This window comes from Barbatula barbatula, assembly GCF_947034865.1.
Source record: "Barbatula barbatula genome assembly, chromosome: 3".
NCBI lineage: Eukaryota > Metazoa > Chordata > Actinopteri > Cypriniformes > Nemacheilidae > Barbatula > Barbatula barbatula.
In genome coordinates this window covers 4321494-4342208 of record NC_136764.1, presented here as the reverse complement: position 1 = coordinate 4342208, position 20715 = coordinate 4321494, and the positions used below count along the sequence as shown (strand labels likewise).

Genomic DNA, 20715 nt, shown 5'->3' with positions numbered 1-20715 from the left:
ACCTGAACTAAACAAACCCATCAGAAGTGTGCTGACTAAAGGAGTCGCTGGAATTGGAAAAACAGTCTCTGTGCAGAAGTTCATTCTGGATTGGGCTGAAGAAAAAACAAATCAAGATCTTCACTTCATATTTCCACTTCCTTTCAGAGAACTGAATCTGATCAAACAGACAAATATCAGTCTGATGGATCTTCTTCATCAGTTCTTCACAGATACAAAAGAACTGAGATCGACAGACTTTGATGATTGTAAAGTTGTGTTTATCTTTGATGGTCTGGATGAGTGTCGTCTTCCTCTAGATTTCTCAAAGAATCGGAGTTTGTTTGATGTCAGAGAATCAGCGTCAGTGGATGTGCTGCTGACAAACCTCATCAAGGGGAATCTGCTTCCTTCTGCTCTGATCTGGATCACCTCTCGACCAGCAGCAGCCAATCAGATTCCTCCTGAGTGTGTTGATCTGATCACAGATGTACGAGGATTCAATGACCCTCAGAAGGACGAGTATTTCAGGAAGAGAATCAATGATGAGAGTCTGGCCAACAGAATCATCACACACATGAAATCATCCAGAAGTCTGTACATCATGTGTCACATCCCAGTCTTCTGCTGGATTTCAGCCATTGTTCTCCAGAGAATGTTGAGTGAAGCAGAGAGTCCAGCACAGATCCCCAAGACTCTCACTCACATGTTCACACACTTCCTGATGTTTCAGATCAAACTGAAGAGTCAGAAGTATGATGGGAAATGTGAGGTAGATCTTCAGCAGGCTAGAAAGAGTCTTGAGTCTCTGGGAAAACTGGCTTTTCAACAGCTGGAGAAAGGGAACCTGATCTTCTATGAGGAGGATCTGAGAGAGTGTGACATTGATGTCAGAGAAGCGTCAGTGTACTCAGGAGTTTGTACTCAGATCTTCAGAGAGGAGTTTGGACTGAACCTGGGGAAGGTGTTCAGCTTTGTGCATCTGAGCGTTCAGGAGTTTCTCGCTGCTTTATTCAAGTTTCTGTCATTTCTTCAGCAAACATCAGGATTCTTCAGCGGATTGAGATCAAACATGAGTGATTTACTGAAGAGTGAAGTGGACAAGGCCTTACAGAGTGAGAACGGACACCTGGATCTTTACCTCAGATTTCTTCTGGGTCTCTCACTGGAGTCCAGTCAGACAATCTTACGAGATCTGATGACACAGACAGGAAGAAGCTCTGACAGTAAACAGGAAATAGTCGAGTACATTAAGATGAAGATCAGAGAGAATCTCTCTCCAGAGAAATCCATCAATCTGTTTCACTGTCTGAATGAACTCAATGATCATTCTCTAGTGCAGGAAGTACAAACATATGTGAACAGAGGAGATGAGTCTAGTCTTACTGGAGTCCGTCTCTCTCCTGCTCAGTGGTCGGCTCTGGTGTTTGTGTTACTGAACTCAGAAGAGAAGCTGGATGAGTTTAATCTGAGGAAATATGATCGATCAGATGAATGTCTTCTGAGGCTTCTGCCAGTGATCAAAGCATCCAGAACAGCTGAGTGAGTCATTTACCTGCAGTTTCACCTGAACATCTAACAGTCCACATTACTGTAGTTAATGTCCTACAGAGACACAATAAAACATGATGGAATTGTTCACTGCATCTATAGAGTGAGAGCTGCTCTCTTGTGGCTTTTTCTGATTTTCATTCATTTGTTTTTTATTTATAATCGTCTGTCAGGGTTCAGTTCTTGCAGTGATTCTCTATCAGGTGCAGATGTTGCTTCAGCTCTTGTGCAGATGATTCTCATTGTTCAAACATTATCTCTTGATGTGTTTATATCTTCACTGTTATCTTGTTATTTCTCTTTCAGTCTGAGTCGCTGTAATCTGACAGAGAAAAGTTGTTCATCACTGGCGTCAGTTCTCAGATCAAACTCCTCAAGTCTGACAGAACTGAACCTGAGTCACAATAATCTGAAGGATTCAGGAGTGAAGCTGCTCTCTGATGGATTGAAGAATACAAACTGTAAACTGAAGACATTACAGTAAGAAAATCCTTAAAGCAATAACGTGTGTGTTTGTAAAATCAGTCGAGGTCCTAATAATTTTGTTTATAAACTCAATATTTTTAATAATCACAAGAGACTTTCAAGTATTTTTGCTGTTTCATTCTTGTTGTGTAAATGTGGTGTGGTAGCACTATTTGTAAAATGTTTTCTCTTGGATAAACTCGATCTGCTTGTATTAATCTCATGTGTAAATCCCTTTGGATAAAAGTTTTAATAATAAATAGAAATGTAATATATGGAAAGTTGCTCTCCATTTGCATGAAGTTAAACATTACACTGTTTAGTTGTAGACACACATTCATGTTTTGCTGAGGTTTTCTGTCACTCATGCTAGAAGTTAAGCTTTCATTGAAAATACATGAGATCAAATTATTTTAATGATAAATGTATTAAAACATTTTAACTCACTGTTATCTTGTTATTTCTCTCTCAGTCTGAGGGGCTGTAATCTGACAGAGGAAAATTGTTCATCACTGGCGTCAGTTCTCAGATCAAACTCCTCAAGTCTGACAGAACTGAACCTGAGTAACAATAATCTGAAGGATTCAGGAGTGAAGCTGCTCTCCGATGGACTGAAGAATACAAACTGTAAACTGAAGACATTAAAGTAAGAAAATCCTTAAAGCAATAAAGTTAAACATGTGTATGTATTATGTAAATGAAGGTCTTCATAAGTTTATCAGAATCATCTTTATATGTAAGAGACTCAACAGTGACTGTCAGTCAATGACTCTCTGTTGATTCAGATTCATACAGAATTATCACCAAACTGAGATCATTTAATAACTAACTTGAACATATTAAACTATTCATGATATTATTATGATTTACAATCCTTTAATTTATTACTTGTATCTTGTAAAAAGGGACATAATTTGATACATTGATGAATAATAATTTAATAATAAATGAAATAATGAAAGTACAATGAACTATATTAAATAATGTTACTCCTGATTATTGTCTAAATGTTATTGTCATTATTTCATTTATTTTCTTCTCTATTCAGTCTATATAGTTGCAGTTTTGGATCTGAAGGTTGTGTTGCTCTGACTTCAGCTCTGAGATCAAACCCCTCACATCTGACACAACTGGATCTGAGTGATAATAATCCAGGAGATTCAGGAGTGAAGCTGCTCTCTGATGTACTGAAGGATCCACACTGTCAACTACACAAACTACTGTGAGTTACTGATCAAATTATCATTTAGTTATAAATGATTTTGTTTAATTCAAGTGACTGTCGATTATTTTTGCTGTTTCACTCTTGTTCTTGTGTAAATTTGATGTAGTCACTTTACTTGTAATATGTTTTCTCTTGGATAAACTCATTCTTCTTGTATTAATCTCATGTGTAAGTCTCTCTGGATAAAAACATTTCCCCAATTAATAAATGTAATTATATTATACAGAAGTTTTCTCTACATATACATGAAGTTAACATGACATACTGTTCTTGTGTTTCTGGACACACACATCATGTTTTACTGAAGTTCACTGTCACTCATAGAAGTTTTCAAGCTTTCATTGAAATGAGATCAACTTGTTTTAATTATAAATTTATTACTATAATTTTAACACACTTATGTTGTTATTTCTCTCTCAGTCTGAGTCGCTGTAAACTGACAGAGAAAAGTTGTTCATCACTGGCGTCAGTTCTCAGATCAAACTCCTCAAGTCTGACAGAACTGAACCTGAGTCACAATAATCTGAAGGATTCAGGAGTGAAGCTGCTCTCTGATGGACTGAAGAATACAAACTGTAAACTGAAGACATTACAGTAAGAAAATCCTTAAAGCAATAAAGTTAAACATGTGTATGTATTATGTAAATGAAGGTCTTCATAAGTTTATCAGAATCATCTTTATATGTAAGAGACTCAACAGTGACTGTCAGTCAATGACTCTGTTGATTTAGATTCATACAGAATTATCACCAAACTGAGATCATTTAAATAAATTACTTGAATATATTAAACTATTCATGATATTAATATAAACTGACAGTGATTTACAATCATTTCATTTATTACATATCTTGTAAAAAGGGACATAATTTGATACATTGATTAATAATAATTGAATAATATATGAAATAATAAAAATATTAAATAAAGTATAAATAACTATATTAAATAATTGTGCTATTAATTATTGTCATTATTTCATTTATTTTCTTCTCTCTTCAGTCTGGCGTTCTGCAGTATTGGATCTGAAGGTTGTGTTGCTCTGACTTCAGCTCTGAGATCAAACCCCTCACATCTGACACAACTGGATCTGAGCTTTAATAATCCAGAAGATTCAGGAGTGACGCTGCTCTCTGATCTACTGAAGGATCCACACTGTCAACTACAGACACTACTGTGAGTTATTTATTATTTATAAATCATTATATTTCTATTCTATATTTCCACACTGTAAGGTTTTGCTCAAACTAGTCGACATGAATGCTCTGGCTCTTCATTTAAAGCTTGATGTCGACTAGTCACGGATCAGGTGGGCTAATAAATATATTGACGTTGTTCTCAAGTCGTAGGCCATCACAAACAAACTCGACACATGTTTCTGTTGTTTCATCTATTAGTGCTCATGACACTTTCAGTGGACTTGTTGTAAATGCAAGTGAAGTTTGGTCTGTACACTTGCTTCAGATCTAAAGTAACGTAAAGCTGCTGTAGAGATCCACCTGCTGCTCTTTTACTACCAGCGACCTCACGCTTTAAAATAGTTTTATTTTGAACAAGTGACGGAAATGTCTTGTACTCAGACTTGTGTTAATGTTGGTGTGTGTAATGTTAGGATGGCACTCGTAGGAATAAGGACTATACACACGCATGTCTGTGTTAACTCGTAGTCGTCTTTATTAACATCTCACAGGCCATGGCATTAGGGATGAACCCCGTACTACTACCGTAGTCCCGTTCTTAAGCGGGCAGTACATAACATGCAATGATTACCGTAATGACTATCATTACATCTTCCCCCTTTTTAAACAATAATGCTTATGTTAACATCTAAACATTGCAAAATAAGAACAATAAACATAACCAAACGTTCTTGAAGGTTTTCTTCAGAATAACAAATGATTAGCTAGGGAATGATTAGCTAGGCACCCACATAGATGCTGAGGATTATTCTGCCTCATATAGCGATCTATGTACTAAATATAAAGTATTGCATGTACGCAAGATGTTTGACAACTCTTCCCCTTGCAGTAACCAGCGGTGTAGGTTGTTCTGGGTTATTTAGTACTCCAGCTTGATCATGAGTATTATCCTGCTGCTCAGTTTGTACCTGATCTCCATCCACCGCTCTCTCATGTCCCATCACCCTTTCCGGTGGAGACGAGTGGCGAAGACGAAGATGTTTCCTGTTTCTCCTCAGATGTCCAGTCTCCGTACAAACGATGTAGGAACAAGGAGTTGAATGTCTGTGAATGACAGTAGCAGTGCTGTTCCAGCCTTTTCGATCATCCAGTTTGACTTTTACAGGATCTCCTGGTCTGAGTTCAGGTAATGGTCGGCAACCATAGCGTCTGTCATAGTACCGCTTGTAGTTGGATTTTGTCATGTTGTCTCTCACTCTCACCTTGAAGAAGTCGGGCCACTTTGGTACCAGTTTCTTTTCCAGTACAGGCACTGGTGTCTTCAGCTGGCGTCCTAGCATTAACTGTGCAGGGCTACAACCCGTGGCTTGTATCGGCGTCGCTCTTTAAGCTAGAGTCGTCCTGTCTGAGGATATGTTTAGACGTTCTCACTGCTCTTTCCGCCTCTCCGTTCGACTGCGGGAAATGAGGGCTTGTGGTGATGTGATGAAACCTGTATACTTTTGCAAAGTCCATAAATTTCTGACTTGTGAACGGCGGTCCATTATCCGTAACGAGGGCATCCGGACAGCCCCACCTTGCAAACATGTTACTCAATCTCGAGATCACAGTCTTTCCTGATAGATCTGGAAGGTAAGCAATGTCTATAAATCTCGAGAAATAGTCGACTACTACTAGGTAGGACTTGTTCACTTCGCACATATCTGCAGCGATTCTCACCCAAGGTCCATTTGCCAATGGGGTAGTAATCAAAGGAGTGTCGGCAACGACCAGTGAACATATTCCAACAATAAAATCTTTTAATAAAATCGGATCCAACACACAAAACTAAATTTCACTCGATTCTCAAACTAAAAGTTCAAATTCAGGTATAATCCAGAATTAAATATTGCACGTGGCGTATTGATGTTATTTGAGCGTTGTCAGCGCCGCTCCTCTTCTCTGATCTTCCGGTTCAGTTTATCCAGCACAAGGTTCAGATCCGTAGTCTTGTTCAGTTTCAGATAAATGTTTCCCTGGAACATATTCAGCTTTTGCATTGAAGTTCATCAGCCGAATTAGCAATCTTTGACACTTCAAAGGAACCATGTCAATTCCCTTGCTGTTGATGAGCGGGACCAACGGTTTGTGCTCTGTGTTGATAACAAAACTATCCAGGCCGTACACATACTTGGAGAATTTTTCACAAGCCCACACCACACCGAGGCATTCTTTCTCAATCTGAGCATATTTTGTTTCAGCGTTGGTTAACGTACGAGAGCAGTAAGCTACAGGTCTCAGGTTTAGATTAGGTATCCATCACGCTGCCGCTGGAAGAGAACTCCTCCGAGTCCATAGCTGCTGGCATCAGCACTTACGATGGTAGGTTTGTTCACATTGAAGTAGGAAAGAATTGGTGCTTCAGTCATGAGCTTCTTCACTCTTGTAAGTGCTTGTTCCTGTGCATGACTCCAGGTCTAGACCGTATCAGTCTTCAGTAAATCATTTAGTGGGCAGGTTATCTCAGCAAGGTTTGGTAGGTATCGACCTAGAAAGTGAACCATTCCCAAGACTCTCTTCACCTCGGTCACATTCTGTGGGGGTGGAGTGTTCAATATGGCATTGATCTTTTCCTCATCAGGCCTGACTCGATGAGAATCGATGACGTGACCGAGAAACCGAATCTGCTTTTGTCTCAACAGACACTTGCTGTCATTGAGCTGCAGTCCAGGATCAGAAAGTGTTTTCAAGACTCTTTGTAGTCGACGATGATGAACCTCCAATGTATCTCCGTAGACAATTATGTCGTCCATGTATGCTGCCGTACCTTCGTGGTCTTTCAAGAGGTTGTTCATCTCTCTGGAAATTTTTCTGGTGCAGTGGAGATTCCAAAAGGAAGTCTGTGAAAAAAGTACCTCCCAAACGGCGTTATGAAGGTGCTTAATTTGACGCTCTCTTTGTCCAGCGGAATTCGCCAGAACCCGCTTGCTGCATCTAGAAGTGAAAACATTGTTGATCCTGACAACTGAGGGAGTATATCATCAAGGGTAGGCAAGATATACCTCTCTCGTTCCACTGTTTGGTTTAGACACTTTAGGTCAACACATATTCTCACTTGACCATTTTTCCTTGGTACTGGGACCATTGGCGCGCACCACTCCGTCGGTTCCGTTATATCCTCGATCACACCACTCTTCGCCATCTGATCCATTTCAGCTTTCACCTTAGGGAGTAGAGGAACAGATTCTCTCCTCGCTACCACGACTGCAAATGGAACTGCATCTTCTTTTCGCTTGATTTTCACAGGAGTAGTTTTCAAAAGTCCAACACTCTCGCCAGGCGAACTCATCACATTATCAATACGCTGAACTAGTCCAAGAGCTGCGGATACTTCTCGACTAAGCAGGTTGTTAACAGACTGTCCTGCTAGAACAAACACCGTAAAGTAGTACATGTAACCTTTGTAATGAGTGCTGGCCTCAAATCTTCCTTCGCTTTTCAGTTTTCCACCTGGGCAATCCAGCGCTGCATGCACGCGCTTCAATTTAGGCTTTTTGTTGAGAGCATTGTAGGTTTGTTCTGATATGACACTAATGTCTGCTCCAGTGTCTATCTTAAACTCCACTGCTGTATCCTGAATTCTCAAAGTTATAGACGAAGAGTCACTTGAGTCTTTTACCATAATTGCTCCCAGGAAAAGTGAAGATTCATGCTCACCCTGCACCACATTCACATCACTGACATGTAGAGTACGACACACCACTGCATAATGGCCTTTCTAACCACACTTGCGGCAGTCTGCTCGTCTTGCAGGGCAGTTGACACTTTTTGAATGCTGTTTGCCACATCTCATGCACTTTTCCTCGTTTGCGTCGCTTGTTCGTGTATATCTCTGGTTATTTTGTCTCTGTGTCCCTTTTCTCTCTCTCTTTTCAGGCTTGAAAGTGTCAAAAACATGTGTTTTAACCTGCTCCGATTGCCACGCATGTCGTCACGCTCTGTCCAGTGACAAATCCGGCAGTCTTTGTCTTTGTCGAGTACACCGATCACGAGTCTTTGTCGAGTACACCGATCACGAGTCTGTCTCGTATGTTTTCACTCTTGGCTTCCCCAGATTCACACGTTTTTGCCAGTTCAGGCAAATTCCTCCGCAGTTTCGCCATGTTTTTGAACACGCTGATGAAATCTCGCTCGTGTATCACATTTACTTAGGGTGGCCATACGTCCGGCTTTTGGCCGGACAGTCCGGATTTTAAGCCCCCTGTCCGGCGTCCGGCGCAGCTTCAAGCCGAACACTCATTTGTCCTCCTTTTCGGAGTTGCACTGAATCGGCCTTTAAAAACGCGCTCTAAAACCTTTATTGGGACGCAGCAGCATAGCGTCTGATGCCGTAAGATCTCCGGTCAAACAAATGATTGGCTGAAAGAGGTGTCAAATAAATATCTGATATATAATTGGTTAAAAACGTAAACAAGCCTCCACGAATTGAGGTGCGTACTGGCTACGTCACATCATAACGTTAACATGCCGAAACGTCCGACATAATTTAATCTGGAATGGACAAAAGATCACGAATTCATATAAAAAAGCCTTAGAGATGCTTTCCATGGATTTTGCAAACTATGTCGCTGTGAAGTGGACGTTAGTAGTAAAGGGAAAGCCACCATTGACCGACATGCCAGCACTGAAAAACATAAAGTTAACCGACGAGCTGCTGGTACTTAAGACCCTTAGGTCTTATTTTCGAGAGGCAACATCACCTCAGGATGACAAAATCTGCCGTCTTCTTTCTAACTTCTGTCAAACTGGTCTGACGCTTGCGCGATCTACCGGCGCGTAGCCGCGCGGATTGTTCGGCCGTATTTCCATATCCTAATGAAATAGTATTAGATTTAAAAACAAGAAAATTTCAATTAGGCTGCTTTTGATGCCCCCACGGCACTTGGTGCCCTACGCACAGCGCGTGATTTGCGTGGTGGGAGCGGCGGCGCTGCTCGTAGTCGTCTTTATTAACATCTCACAGGCCATGGCATTACGGATGAACCCCGTGTCGGTACACGATCCGTTCCACCTGCACGATCCGTTCTGAGCATGCGCGTAATTACGTATTAGAAAACGTCATGGTTTTCCTACACTATTGGTACCACGCACGCAGGCGATGAAACGTTTGATGGCAGGCGGCACAACTGGTGGCATATTTTTTGTTTTGTAGGCTAAAGTTACACAGTTTAACCGTTCACGGCGAGTCTGTTTTTATGTTTTTAAATGTTGCTTACGTTACCATTACGATGTGTTTATGTGGTTGCCAATCCAAAATAATAGAGTTGTTACATGAACATATATGATTTTGGTTACATGTGGAATAAAGTATTTTTATCGACTGCAAATCTTCAGTTTCCTCCAAACTCCATTTTGCGATTCATTGCTGTATCATGTCTATTAACCTTACGGGTTTGTGTCGTTTTTTTAATTAAAATCTGATAATACTATTAACTTTAAATGTAGTAATTTATTAGTATGGGTCTATAGGCTAATATCTATCCATTTAATCTTAATTAGTAAAATAATCCCTTCAATGGCGTTTACAGAAGCCAATAAGGAACATTACACGTATGTCTAACTAGACTATATTCATTTACATGAAGAAAGAACTACAAACTACAAAGTCAGGGGAAGCATTACAGTATTTCAAACTGACTTGACAGAACGCATAGTGAAATGACACGAGGTGGACAGAAGCGAAGTAAATTAAGTTTTGTATTTAATTTAACAGTAAAAAAATATAAAGAAAGTCAAACAAAGCTGCGCAAGCGTGGAACAGATCGTGCAGTGTCGTAAATCATCGCACAACAAAATCATCATTTGCGCATGAGCGGTTTCTACAACGCCATGACGTTTTCTAATACGTAATTACGCGCATGCTCAGAACGGATCGTGCAGGTGGACCGGATCGTGTACTGACACCCCGTACTACTAAGGTAGTCCCCATCTTAAACGGGCTGTACATAACATGCAATGATTACCGTAATGATTATCATTACAGTGTGGTTGCACTTTTATTGTGTTCTCTTTTATTATATTAATATCATATCTGATGTTTCTCCTCAATGTTTTACAGTATTAATCCTCGACTGTAACAATCACATTAAGGGTGAAAGCATTGGTCTTGGGGGTCTAAGAAGATGTGCAGCCTTTCTGTTTCTCCGATGAATATGGGTAATGTAGGCTTGGTTCATTTATTATGTGTGTAGGGGGGTTATTCTTATGTTTTATGTAATTGTTTTATTCTTGTTCTTGGTTTGGGTATTGGTTTGACTTATTGTGTCATTTACTTTGATGCAAAATAATTTACTTTGATGTAAAATAATTTACTTTGATGTAAAATCATTTACTTTGATGTAAAATCATTTACTTTGATGTAAAATCATTTACTTTGATGTTAAATCATTAACTTTGATGTAAAATCATTTACTTTGATGTAAAATCATTTACTTTGATGCAAAATCATTTACTTTGATGTAAAATCATTTACTTTGATGTAAAATCATTTACTTTGATGTTAAATCATTTACTTTGATGCAAAATAATTTACTTTGATGTAAAATCATTTACTTTGATGTAAAATCATTTACTTTGATGTTAAATCATTAACTTTGATGTAAAATCATTTACTTTGATGTTAAATCATTTACTTTGATGCAAAATCATTTACTTTGATGTAAAATCATTTACTTTGATGTAAAATCATTAACTTTGATGTAAAATCATTAACTTTGATGTAAAATCATTAACTTTGATGTAAAATCATTAACTTTGATGTAAAATCATTAACTTTGATGCTAAATCCTTTACTTTGATACAAAATCATTAACTTTGATGCTAAATCCTTTACTTTGATACAAAATCATTTACTTTGATGCAAAATCATTTACTTTGATGCAAAATCATTTACTTTGATGTAAAATCATTTACTTTGATGCAAAATCATTTACTTTGATGTAAAATAATTTACTTTGATGCAAAATCATTTACTTTGATGCAAAATCATTTACTTTGATGCAAAATCATTTACTTTGATGTAAAATCATTTACTTTGATGTAAAATCATTTACTTTGATGCAAAATCATTTACTTTGATGTAAAATCATTTACTTTGATGCAAAATCATTTACTTTGATACAAAATCATTTACTTTGATGCAAAATCATTTACTTTGATGCAAAATCATTTACTTTGATGCAAAATCATTTACTTTGATGCAAAATCATTTACTTTGATGCAAAATCATTTACTTTGATGTAAAATCATTTACTTTGATGCTAAATCATTTACTTTGCTGTAAAACTTGTTGTTAATTATGATGTTGTATATATATGAATTTCAGTTGTCACCCATGTATTTAAATTGGTTTGATCCTCTGGGTAGAAAAGGCTGTCTCTCTCTCTCTGTGTTTTGGGGAGTTCTGGGACCCTCCGTGAGGAGGTTCAGCTATGATAAATAACTTATGTCAAACTTATAATAAAGAAGTTCTTGTATACAAGCAATGTCTCCTGCGTTTCTGGTCATGTCCGCACATTATGGTGGGGAAAACTGCACATAATTGTTAGCATATAATGTGCAAAGGATTGATTGATAATATAAATAAATATGAATACTAACAAAAACACTTTTGGTGGTGTGGAATGATCTCCACTGTGTGCAGTCGCTCTTCATAGTAAAATCGTTTATCACCAGAGTCGAGATCTTTTAATAAAATGAAAACAAACTTTTAGTCTTGTATTGAATCATCTGAAGGTCCGCCGCACAAGTGCAGAATAACATCACCCAAACGTGCAATGATATCAACAGATTTTACGAGGAATCTCGCTGTTTTGTTGCGCCTTTGTTTGGGGCGCATGTGCACGTGGCTCTTCAGATCATTACCTGTGCAAGAGTGAGATCACATTAGAGATCATGAGCTGAGAGGAGAACATGTGTTTCGTCTTTACTTTCATGCATATGACATCATTACACAATATTTCTTTAGGATATTAATCAGTTCTTCCAACTTTCTGTTTCATGGTGAGTATGGTGAAAGCACGTGGACAAGTTATTGATACTAACAGAGTCATGAACGGTTCTTGTTGTCCACTGCTGCTGTATTTCAGGGAGAGTAAATGTGTGTTTAAAAGAGAAAGAGACACATGTTAACTTCTCTGTTTGAAGAACACACAGCAATGATTTGTTTCTGCAAGACTTCTGAAGTGTGAACTTTATATTCTGTCATCTGAGAGTTTAAAGGAATCATGAGATTAAATGTTACTTGAAGAAACTGAATGTCTGATTTGCTAAGAAACTGTATTGAATAGCACAGTGCTGGTAAAGCATGTGTACAGTAAACATTGTGTCAGATAGACAGGTCATAAATAAGGGATAATCCACGGCTAGCCGGGCACTAAAGGACTGTAATGCTTCACCTCAGGTGCATTAAGATCACGAACACCAAGTTCATAACAAGTTAAAGCTTTTATTGATGTTTTCCCGGTGGGCGGCTTTTAAATGTGGGCCGGAAAACAAACGGACAGAAGTCCAGGGCTGCTGCTTTAAGTCCAAGTCCAGACTTGTGAGGAAACATCAAGGGTGTTGATTTGGGTTTAGGGACTATAGGGACGTGTTTCTACCAATATTCAATGAACACTAAATTACCCCTACTCAATTTAAACTATATCTATTGTATAACCAGTGATGTCCATCTTGTGTTTTGTACTTATAAGTTATTTTATTCAACATTTATTTATTCAATAATAATTTATTCGAAATAAAAAATATTTTACAACCGCTTTATGGAAAAATAGCACAGTTTGTGGTACACACATAGTTTAGTTTCGTTCTCTGCAGTGAGTCCCGCCTCCGTAGTTTATGTCGCTTATTGGATTGGCTTTGAGTTACGCCGCTCTAACCCACGTCGCTTTATGATTGGTTTTGCTAACGTGACGTAGGCTGCAGCTGGTTCGGTTCGGTTCGGTTCGGTTCGGTTTTAAGCGCTTAGTTCGCCAAAGCTCCGTCAACAAGACACGATAAGCATGATTATGCAGGTTACCGGGTAAGAAAACATTTTAAGGGTTTAGAGTTGATTGACAAAAATACAGGACAAGTTTCATCCCATATTGATTCAGGAACGTTTCTCCCATTGCATGACAATCCATTATAAACCGCATGAGTCCTAAACTTAAAGTGTGTCTGTACTTATATGCATCTATGAGGATATAGCTAAATATAGTTGAATATCATGACAATCGACTGTTTAATATGCCTTTATTATTACAATAATGATCCAAATTATGTTTCTGTCTAACTGTTTCAGCTGTGTGAGGCTTATGTTTTAGGCTTTATAAAATTAACCTTATATATATATATATATATATATATATATATATATATATAAAACAAACCATAGTAAACAACTTAAAACTTGCTTTTGTTTATGGCATTTGTAACGACTATAGTAAGCTATAGATATCTATGGTATAAATGTGTTGGATTAGAGAATGCATTATTTTGTCAGGTCATGTGACAGAAGCAGGCCTGTCATGTTGTGGAGGTGACAGGGTCCCAGGTGAGGTCAAACAATGTCATTTATGTGTTGTGCATTATATTAAAGTTGCACTGTTTTAGAGATCTATGAAACACTCAGTCATGCATTTGTTTGAACAATGTAGGTATAAATACTTATGTTATAAAAAGGCAGCTAGTTGTATTTTTTGTGTATTTCTACAGAAACTGATCCTGCTGTAGACACTTATAGACCGTTTAACAATGAGAGTGACAGCAATGAAAGATAGTGTAGAAAGCAATTTCATATTCAAAATGTTATAAGCATTGTTCAATGATTATATTGTTTGAGTAAATCAAGTAAACGGCGCTAAACTTTAGTGACAATGCGGCTCTGAAGACCAATTTGATGTCACCACCAATGTCAAAACAATAAGATCATAATTTCCATCCAAAATATTGAAGTAAATGTCTGTGTACCACCAGACATTGAGCAGCACATAAATGTCTCTTATTCACACTCTTGTTATTTATTAATCAATTACTCTTCTTACCTAAATGATTTAATAAAACAGTGATGAAATATTTATTTTAGAGTCTTAGACCTTTCCATTGATATATAATATTTGTCACAATAAGAAAATAATTCACATGCATAATATTGAGCCTCGTGTTAAAGACAACCTTTAGTTTCATGTGTGTGTGTTCAGATTGTCATGTGTATGTGCGCCACCTTGTGGCCATTTCCAGTATTGAAGTTTGCTCAGTGTTGAGGTTTAGATCTCATTCATCTCACAGCAGTATTTTGTCTATGGACTAAACTAATGGACTAGTTTCGGTTCACAACGCGAACAAACTTTGCTTTGAGAAATAAAAACCTGTAAGTTTATTTACTATCTGTAAGCGTTCAAATGATGTGTTAATATAATATTGATTCTTTAATAAATATAAAATCATTTTAACACCTAAATAAAACGTGTCACAAAAGTTACCTTTTGGTCTAATTCAGTGTTTATTGTTAACACACATGATATTTAAGTTTTACACTATTATAAAAAACATCAAGCACTTTATTATTTTTTTTAAGTTTTAAAAACATTTAATTTTATTTGCATATGTTTTTTAATATAGGTTGTGGTTTCACGTTGTAAAAACATTTTGTGTTTTCTGGGTCCAGATCAAGTTAGTCCTCAACTCTGCACCGCGCACCTGCGACACTATACGGAAGTTGCGTCATCAGTGACGTAGCACTTGAGGATTCGGTACAATACAGATGAAACAACAAAGACACAATGACTTTTATAAACACTTGAGACCTTTTAAAAATCTAAAAATGTTATAACTTATTTTTACATTTATTAATTTGGCGGACGCTTTTATCCAAAGCGACTTACAAGTAGTTTTTTACAGTGTCACATTACTGCAGAGCAATCAGGGGTAAAGTGTCTTTGCTCAAGGGCCCTTCAGTCATGACCTGCTGACACTGAGATTCAAACCTTCTGATCACAAGCCCAACGCTCTAACCACTAGGCCACAGCTGACATTTTAAACATTTACCTTCACAATGTAATACACTATAGATTACTTGTTACTGTCATTTAAAACTCATTAGTTATATTACAATATTACCGTCTTTGACTTGTAATGCGTTACACTTACTCTTACTTTTATTAAAATAATCACAAAAGTATGACGACCCTTCTGAAAGAAAACCACAACAGAAATGATACTGGTATCCATTAAACTCCACTGGAACCCTTAGGTTATATTAGTAGCTTTTGTAGTCTGTTTTGGACATTATTTGAGTTTGATTTAATGGTCTCATCAACAGAACCCAACACAGACCAGAAGCTGGTCATTTAATCACAGATGACCACCTGATCAAACACAGAAAGTCTCTTTCCTTTTTCAACCACAAGAAAAACAGTTAAAAAGAATAGCATCCACGTGAGCGCTTGAAATAGAAGAGACAGTCTTTTCCACGAAAACACACAGTGACACAGATTCACTCAAAACAAAACTGTTACCAGTTCAGAAAGTATGAAGAAGGTTTATTCAAAAAGACAGAAAACACTGCTAATGTCCAAAAATGAATTATAGAAGAAATATAGAAGCCAAGAACAATTATTCCCTGAAGGCAAAGGCTGAAGTGCTCAAAATAGGATGAAAAATACTGTCAATGAAGAATTTCAAAGAATTCGCAATGCCGTTTGCATCCACACAGCGGCGCTAATGTGTCAGAAATGGAAAGCGATGAAGTCTTTCTCTTCCCCTTCTCTCCGTATCTTTCCTCCTGAGTGTCTCTAGCTCCTCCCCTCTTCCACGCATGTAAATAAAAGCATGCAGATGTAAAATCTTTTTGTTTTTATTGTTTGACTGTGTTAAGAATCACCATAAAAACATACAGAAGAGAAATGTGTGAACTCTTTGAGCGTGCAGCAGCACCACATAATCCATACTGAAGAGAAACCTTGAAAGTATTGATATTGGGAAGCGTTTCACTCTCAGCCGGATTCCTGGAGACAAGACAAAGAACTTTAAATCAAAATAGGAAACTTTTAAATGTAAAAATCATGTTTGTTCATAAACTTGCAACTTGAACATGAACATGTTGAATTATGCTGAATATACATGTGCTACCGATGTTTTTATGTTAATCCAACTGATTTTTTCCAGTGTATTTCCATGAGAACACATTTTATTAATATTATAAGATTTTTTGTGCCCTTTTTGGGTATTTAAACTTAGTAATGTTTTTTTATATATAAAGTATATTATAGCCACATTTTGCGTAAAATTCACTTTAAACATGTACATTGCTCAGTTTAACTCATGGTGATAACATTAAAAAGCCTTTTGGTTAGTAGAACATTGCTATGACATTATTATAAAGGTACAAAGGAGCATAAAGTCATTTATATTAGGTTGAATGGAATCTGATTTAAAGCTTTAAGGTCAAAGCATTCAGAAAGAAGTTAAATGTTAGGATGCAATGGACATTAATGTTCAATAGTAAGTACATTAAGTAATATGCTATTCTATATGATGAGATACAGTAAAGACATTAAGTTACAGTGTGTTAGATTATTCTATATTGGGTATACGTGAGAAACACATTGTTCACAATCCGCCATAAAACCAAAAGGAGAATCTCCTGCGTTCACCCGGGACAAGAAATCTATAAAAACAAGCTGTTAGTAAATCTTGACAACATAAATGGAGAAGACAGGAAGACATTTATATACAATTCTAAAGAAAGTAGGATTAGAAAAGAATGAGACTGGAAGTGACTTTAAAAGAAGAGAAGAAGTAATAACAAGACTAATAAGATTAGGACATTCGTCTTTAAATGGACATTTACATAAAATCAGGAAACATTCAGAAGAATGATAATAAGTTATATAAAAGAAAATGTGTTATTTTATATTTGTATTTATATTTATATTTTAATTTCATGAAAATCATTCAACCACACAAACACTTTTATTTAGTATTTTAATTAGAAACATCCTAAAAATACATCTCTGTCAAACTGGTATTTTACTATATAAACTTACCAGGGAATGTGTTTGAAAAACAAAGTAGTTTAAGTGCAATGATTGAAACTATAGAGCCCTCCATGACACGAGTTATGTCCATCTTCCATTCTTCCAACGATTGTTTATGGGAGTGTCGATGAATCGAGTATTCAGATAACAAGTTATTTTTCTTGATTAAAAAGCAATACTAAATATATAAGAGAAAATAAGAGAGGTCTCTTAAAATGAACAACTAATTTGTTTCCTTTTAATCAAAAATCTAAACCTTTTACGACCATGTCTAGTAAAAATTCCCTCACAAATTCTCTTCCATATTTCGCCGAACACTGAGGTCCAGTGATAATATTAGTCCCGTGCGAATCGGCATCTCTGTGATTTGGCGGCTCATTCATCATTTTTCAAGGTTTTATCCGCCGTTTGTGAATAATGGAGCTGTTTTTAAATGTTATGATATTATTTCGAGTGTTGGCTCATATCCATACCTGACAACACCGGGAGTCTCACGTTTTGTTGTTTCTCATGGAAACTCATGGAACTTTTGAGACAGTTGATCACGGTGATCTTTTCGATCATATATCGTTATACATCAGGCTATACGTAAAGCCTTGCCATCCGTGAAATAGGTCTGTACATTTGAGTATACTCACAGGCTTCACTTATCCCATACAAATGCGCCACATGAACTACAGATGTGTGGAGGTCATTTCTAAATCACATGAGGTCCCCAGATAAAACTAATGCGCATGAACAGACTAAAATGCATGTGACGGTGAATGTGTGAGACTTGAGAGCCCTGCAACATGTACAGAGTTTAGCGGGCTGTGTGTGAGTAATAATGGTTCATGTGGAAACGCAGTGCTCCGTCTGTACTGTAGTTCAATGGATTAAAGCTCCAGGGAAAAACATTACTACCATGATTTTTTTGTATTCAAGTTACTCGAGTAATCGTTTCAGCTCTAGTCGCAAGTAAATGTGCTTAAATTCAATAGCAGCAGAACTAAAATAATGCTGATTGGATCCGCTGCATCACATACAAAAGAGGATCAATGTTTCAAGATTCAAGATTGTATTTGTCACATACACAGTTATATAAAGAATATACAACCAGCAGTGAAATGTAGGTCATGTCAGCTCCAAAGACTCCAAAGACTATTTAAAAATACAAACACTAAAGAAACATATACGTAAATAATATAAAGATAAAGGTATTTATTGTCTTTGATAGAAGTAAACTGAAAATATTTACTTGAGCAGGAATGTGCAAGAGAACGTGCAAACAGATTACTTTTCTTTGTATTAGGGATAGAGGATCACATTTAGTGTCTCAAAGACCTTCATGACTGTTGACATGAAGGCAACTGGGCGATGGTCATTCAGGCAAGAGGGTTTATTGTTCTAACGGCAGCTTTCCGGACGTTCACGTGCTTTAGTGCCCTCTGAACCTTGGCCTCCCACATAGTGATTACCTGATTATCGCTGCTTTGTCTGAAACTTTCTGACGTGCTTTCGCACTGCTGTGGTTTCATTCAAAGCGGGCGTAGAAAGAGTTGAACTCTTCAGCCAGCGACGGATCTGCTCTCACCTCTTACACCCGTAACTGCACCACAGACAACATTAAAGTCACACCTGTTCCCATGTATGACTACTTCTTCATCACTTTCAACATGCTCCTCCCTACATGCACCACACCAACACCAACACCTGTTTATTTTAGACAGAAACTTCGCTCTCTCTCCCCTAGCACCCTCTCTGCTAAAGTGTCATCCTCTCTTCCCTCCAACTTTGTATCTCTAGATGCTGCCACTGCCCCCGACACCTTATGTTCCACACTTACATCCTGTCTAGATAATCTCTGTCCGCTTTCATCCAGACCAGCTCGTGCCACCCCCTCCTGCACTTGGCTGTCTGACATCCTCCGTGAACAACAGAGTACACTCAGGGCTGCAGAAAGGAAATGGCACAAGACCAAGAATCCTGCTGACCTAAGGGACTACCAATCACTACTCTCCTCTTTTTCTGCTAGTGTTACCACAGCGAAAACATATTTTGATACCACAAAGGTGAGCAATGCACCTAACACTCCGCAGCTTTTCAAGACCTTCAACTCTTTTTTTTGCCCCCCTTCTCCCCCGCCCACCACCTCTTTGACTGCAGAGGACTTAGCGGTATTTTTCACTGAGAAAACATCAGCCATCAGCAAACAATTCTCAGCAACTCAGACCTCGGTACACACTACCCTCACTTCAAACATCGAACTTTCCTATTTCGCCCCACTCAGACTTATCATTCACTCACAAAACTACATCTCCCATAACTCACTTCCCGGACTCATCATGACTGATTACATTCATCTGTGTCTCATCACCCTGTTAGTCTCACTCCATATAAACCACTTCCACACACCCATTCAGTGCAAAGTCTTGTTTAGTTATTACTGCATTTCTGAGCGTTTCCCTGGTTCCTTGTCTTTTGTCATGAACTACTCTGAGACATGATCCCTACTCCTATAATCCAAATACCAGGCAAGGGTCATACACAGGCAGTCCAAACAAACAAAGAAAACAAACAAAACAGGCAGGGACCAGAGGCAAAAGAGTAATCAGGGAACAAGGCAAGAAATCCAAAAAAAGACAAGGAACCAAACGGTCAGAAATGGGAAACAGTCTACTCTATTCATTGCCAGACAATTTTTTGAAAAAAAAATTGCCCTTAGCCTAAGGGAAGATGTACTTGCAGCACGTGGGTACTTTTGTTTTTCTGTGCTGGCATGTCGCATGTCCCTTGACTACAAACATCCACTTCACAGCGACCTCCATGAAAAGTGTCTGTAGCAGCTATCCTACGTTGTTAAAAGGCCGCTGAGAGGCTGAAGCCGAACTCCATGCATTTGCGACGCATATAATAAGGTATCAGTGAGGCAAACATCTGTTAATAGTCCCATTTTATTGCACAGACAGATATTTCTTCGAGTTTGAAAGTTGTAAATATGTGAATATGGTCAACAAATAATACATCGTCCTGACTCACCCCCTCTCGCTACCAAACTAGGTGAACAGGTGACTAATATTCCTATTCCCAGGTGATCCCGTGACCCTCCACCATGATCACATGACATTTAACTCTTTCATGTCCCTTTCATTCCAGCCCCTAATTATTATCAAGTAATAATTACAACTCCATAATTTAGACATGAAAACAATCAATAATGCATTTACATCATATAATGTCCATTTCTTTTTTCAAAAGAGGAAAAAAAATCCTGCAAAAAGTCAGGCAGAAAAATTGTTCATGTTTTTGAAGTGTTGTC

General features: G+C 37.7%; 1 protein-coding gene across 3 annotated transcripts in view; it reads left to right on the top strand.

The window, feature by feature from the left end:
- LOC306891752 (NLR family CARD domain-containing protein 3-like) overlaps positions 1–20715 on the top strand; it is a 45812-nt gene that overhangs the window by 2915 nt on the left and 22182 nt on the right. The window contains exons 6-12 of one of the 3 annotated variants that reach the window (XM_079452253.1): positions 1–1521; positions 1837–2010; positions 2468–2641; positions 3044–3217; positions 3641–3814; positions 4223–4396; positions 10457–11876. The exon at positions 1–1521 is cut by the window's left edge and continues 247 nt beyond it. In XM_079452253.1, the coding sequence (XP_079308379.1) occupies positions 1–1521; positions 1837–2010; positions 2468–2641; positions 3044–3217; positions 3641–3814; positions 4223–4396; positions 10457–10475 (2410 nt within the window). In that variant the 3' untranslated portion in view covers positions 10476–11876. Of the gene's footprint in view, positions 1522–1836; positions 2011–2467; positions 2642–3043; positions 3218–3640; positions 3815–4222; positions 4397–10456; positions 11877–20715 lie in introns of those variants that run through there. The other 2 variants (XM_079452251.1, XM_079452254.1) reach the window with 2 other exon arrangements.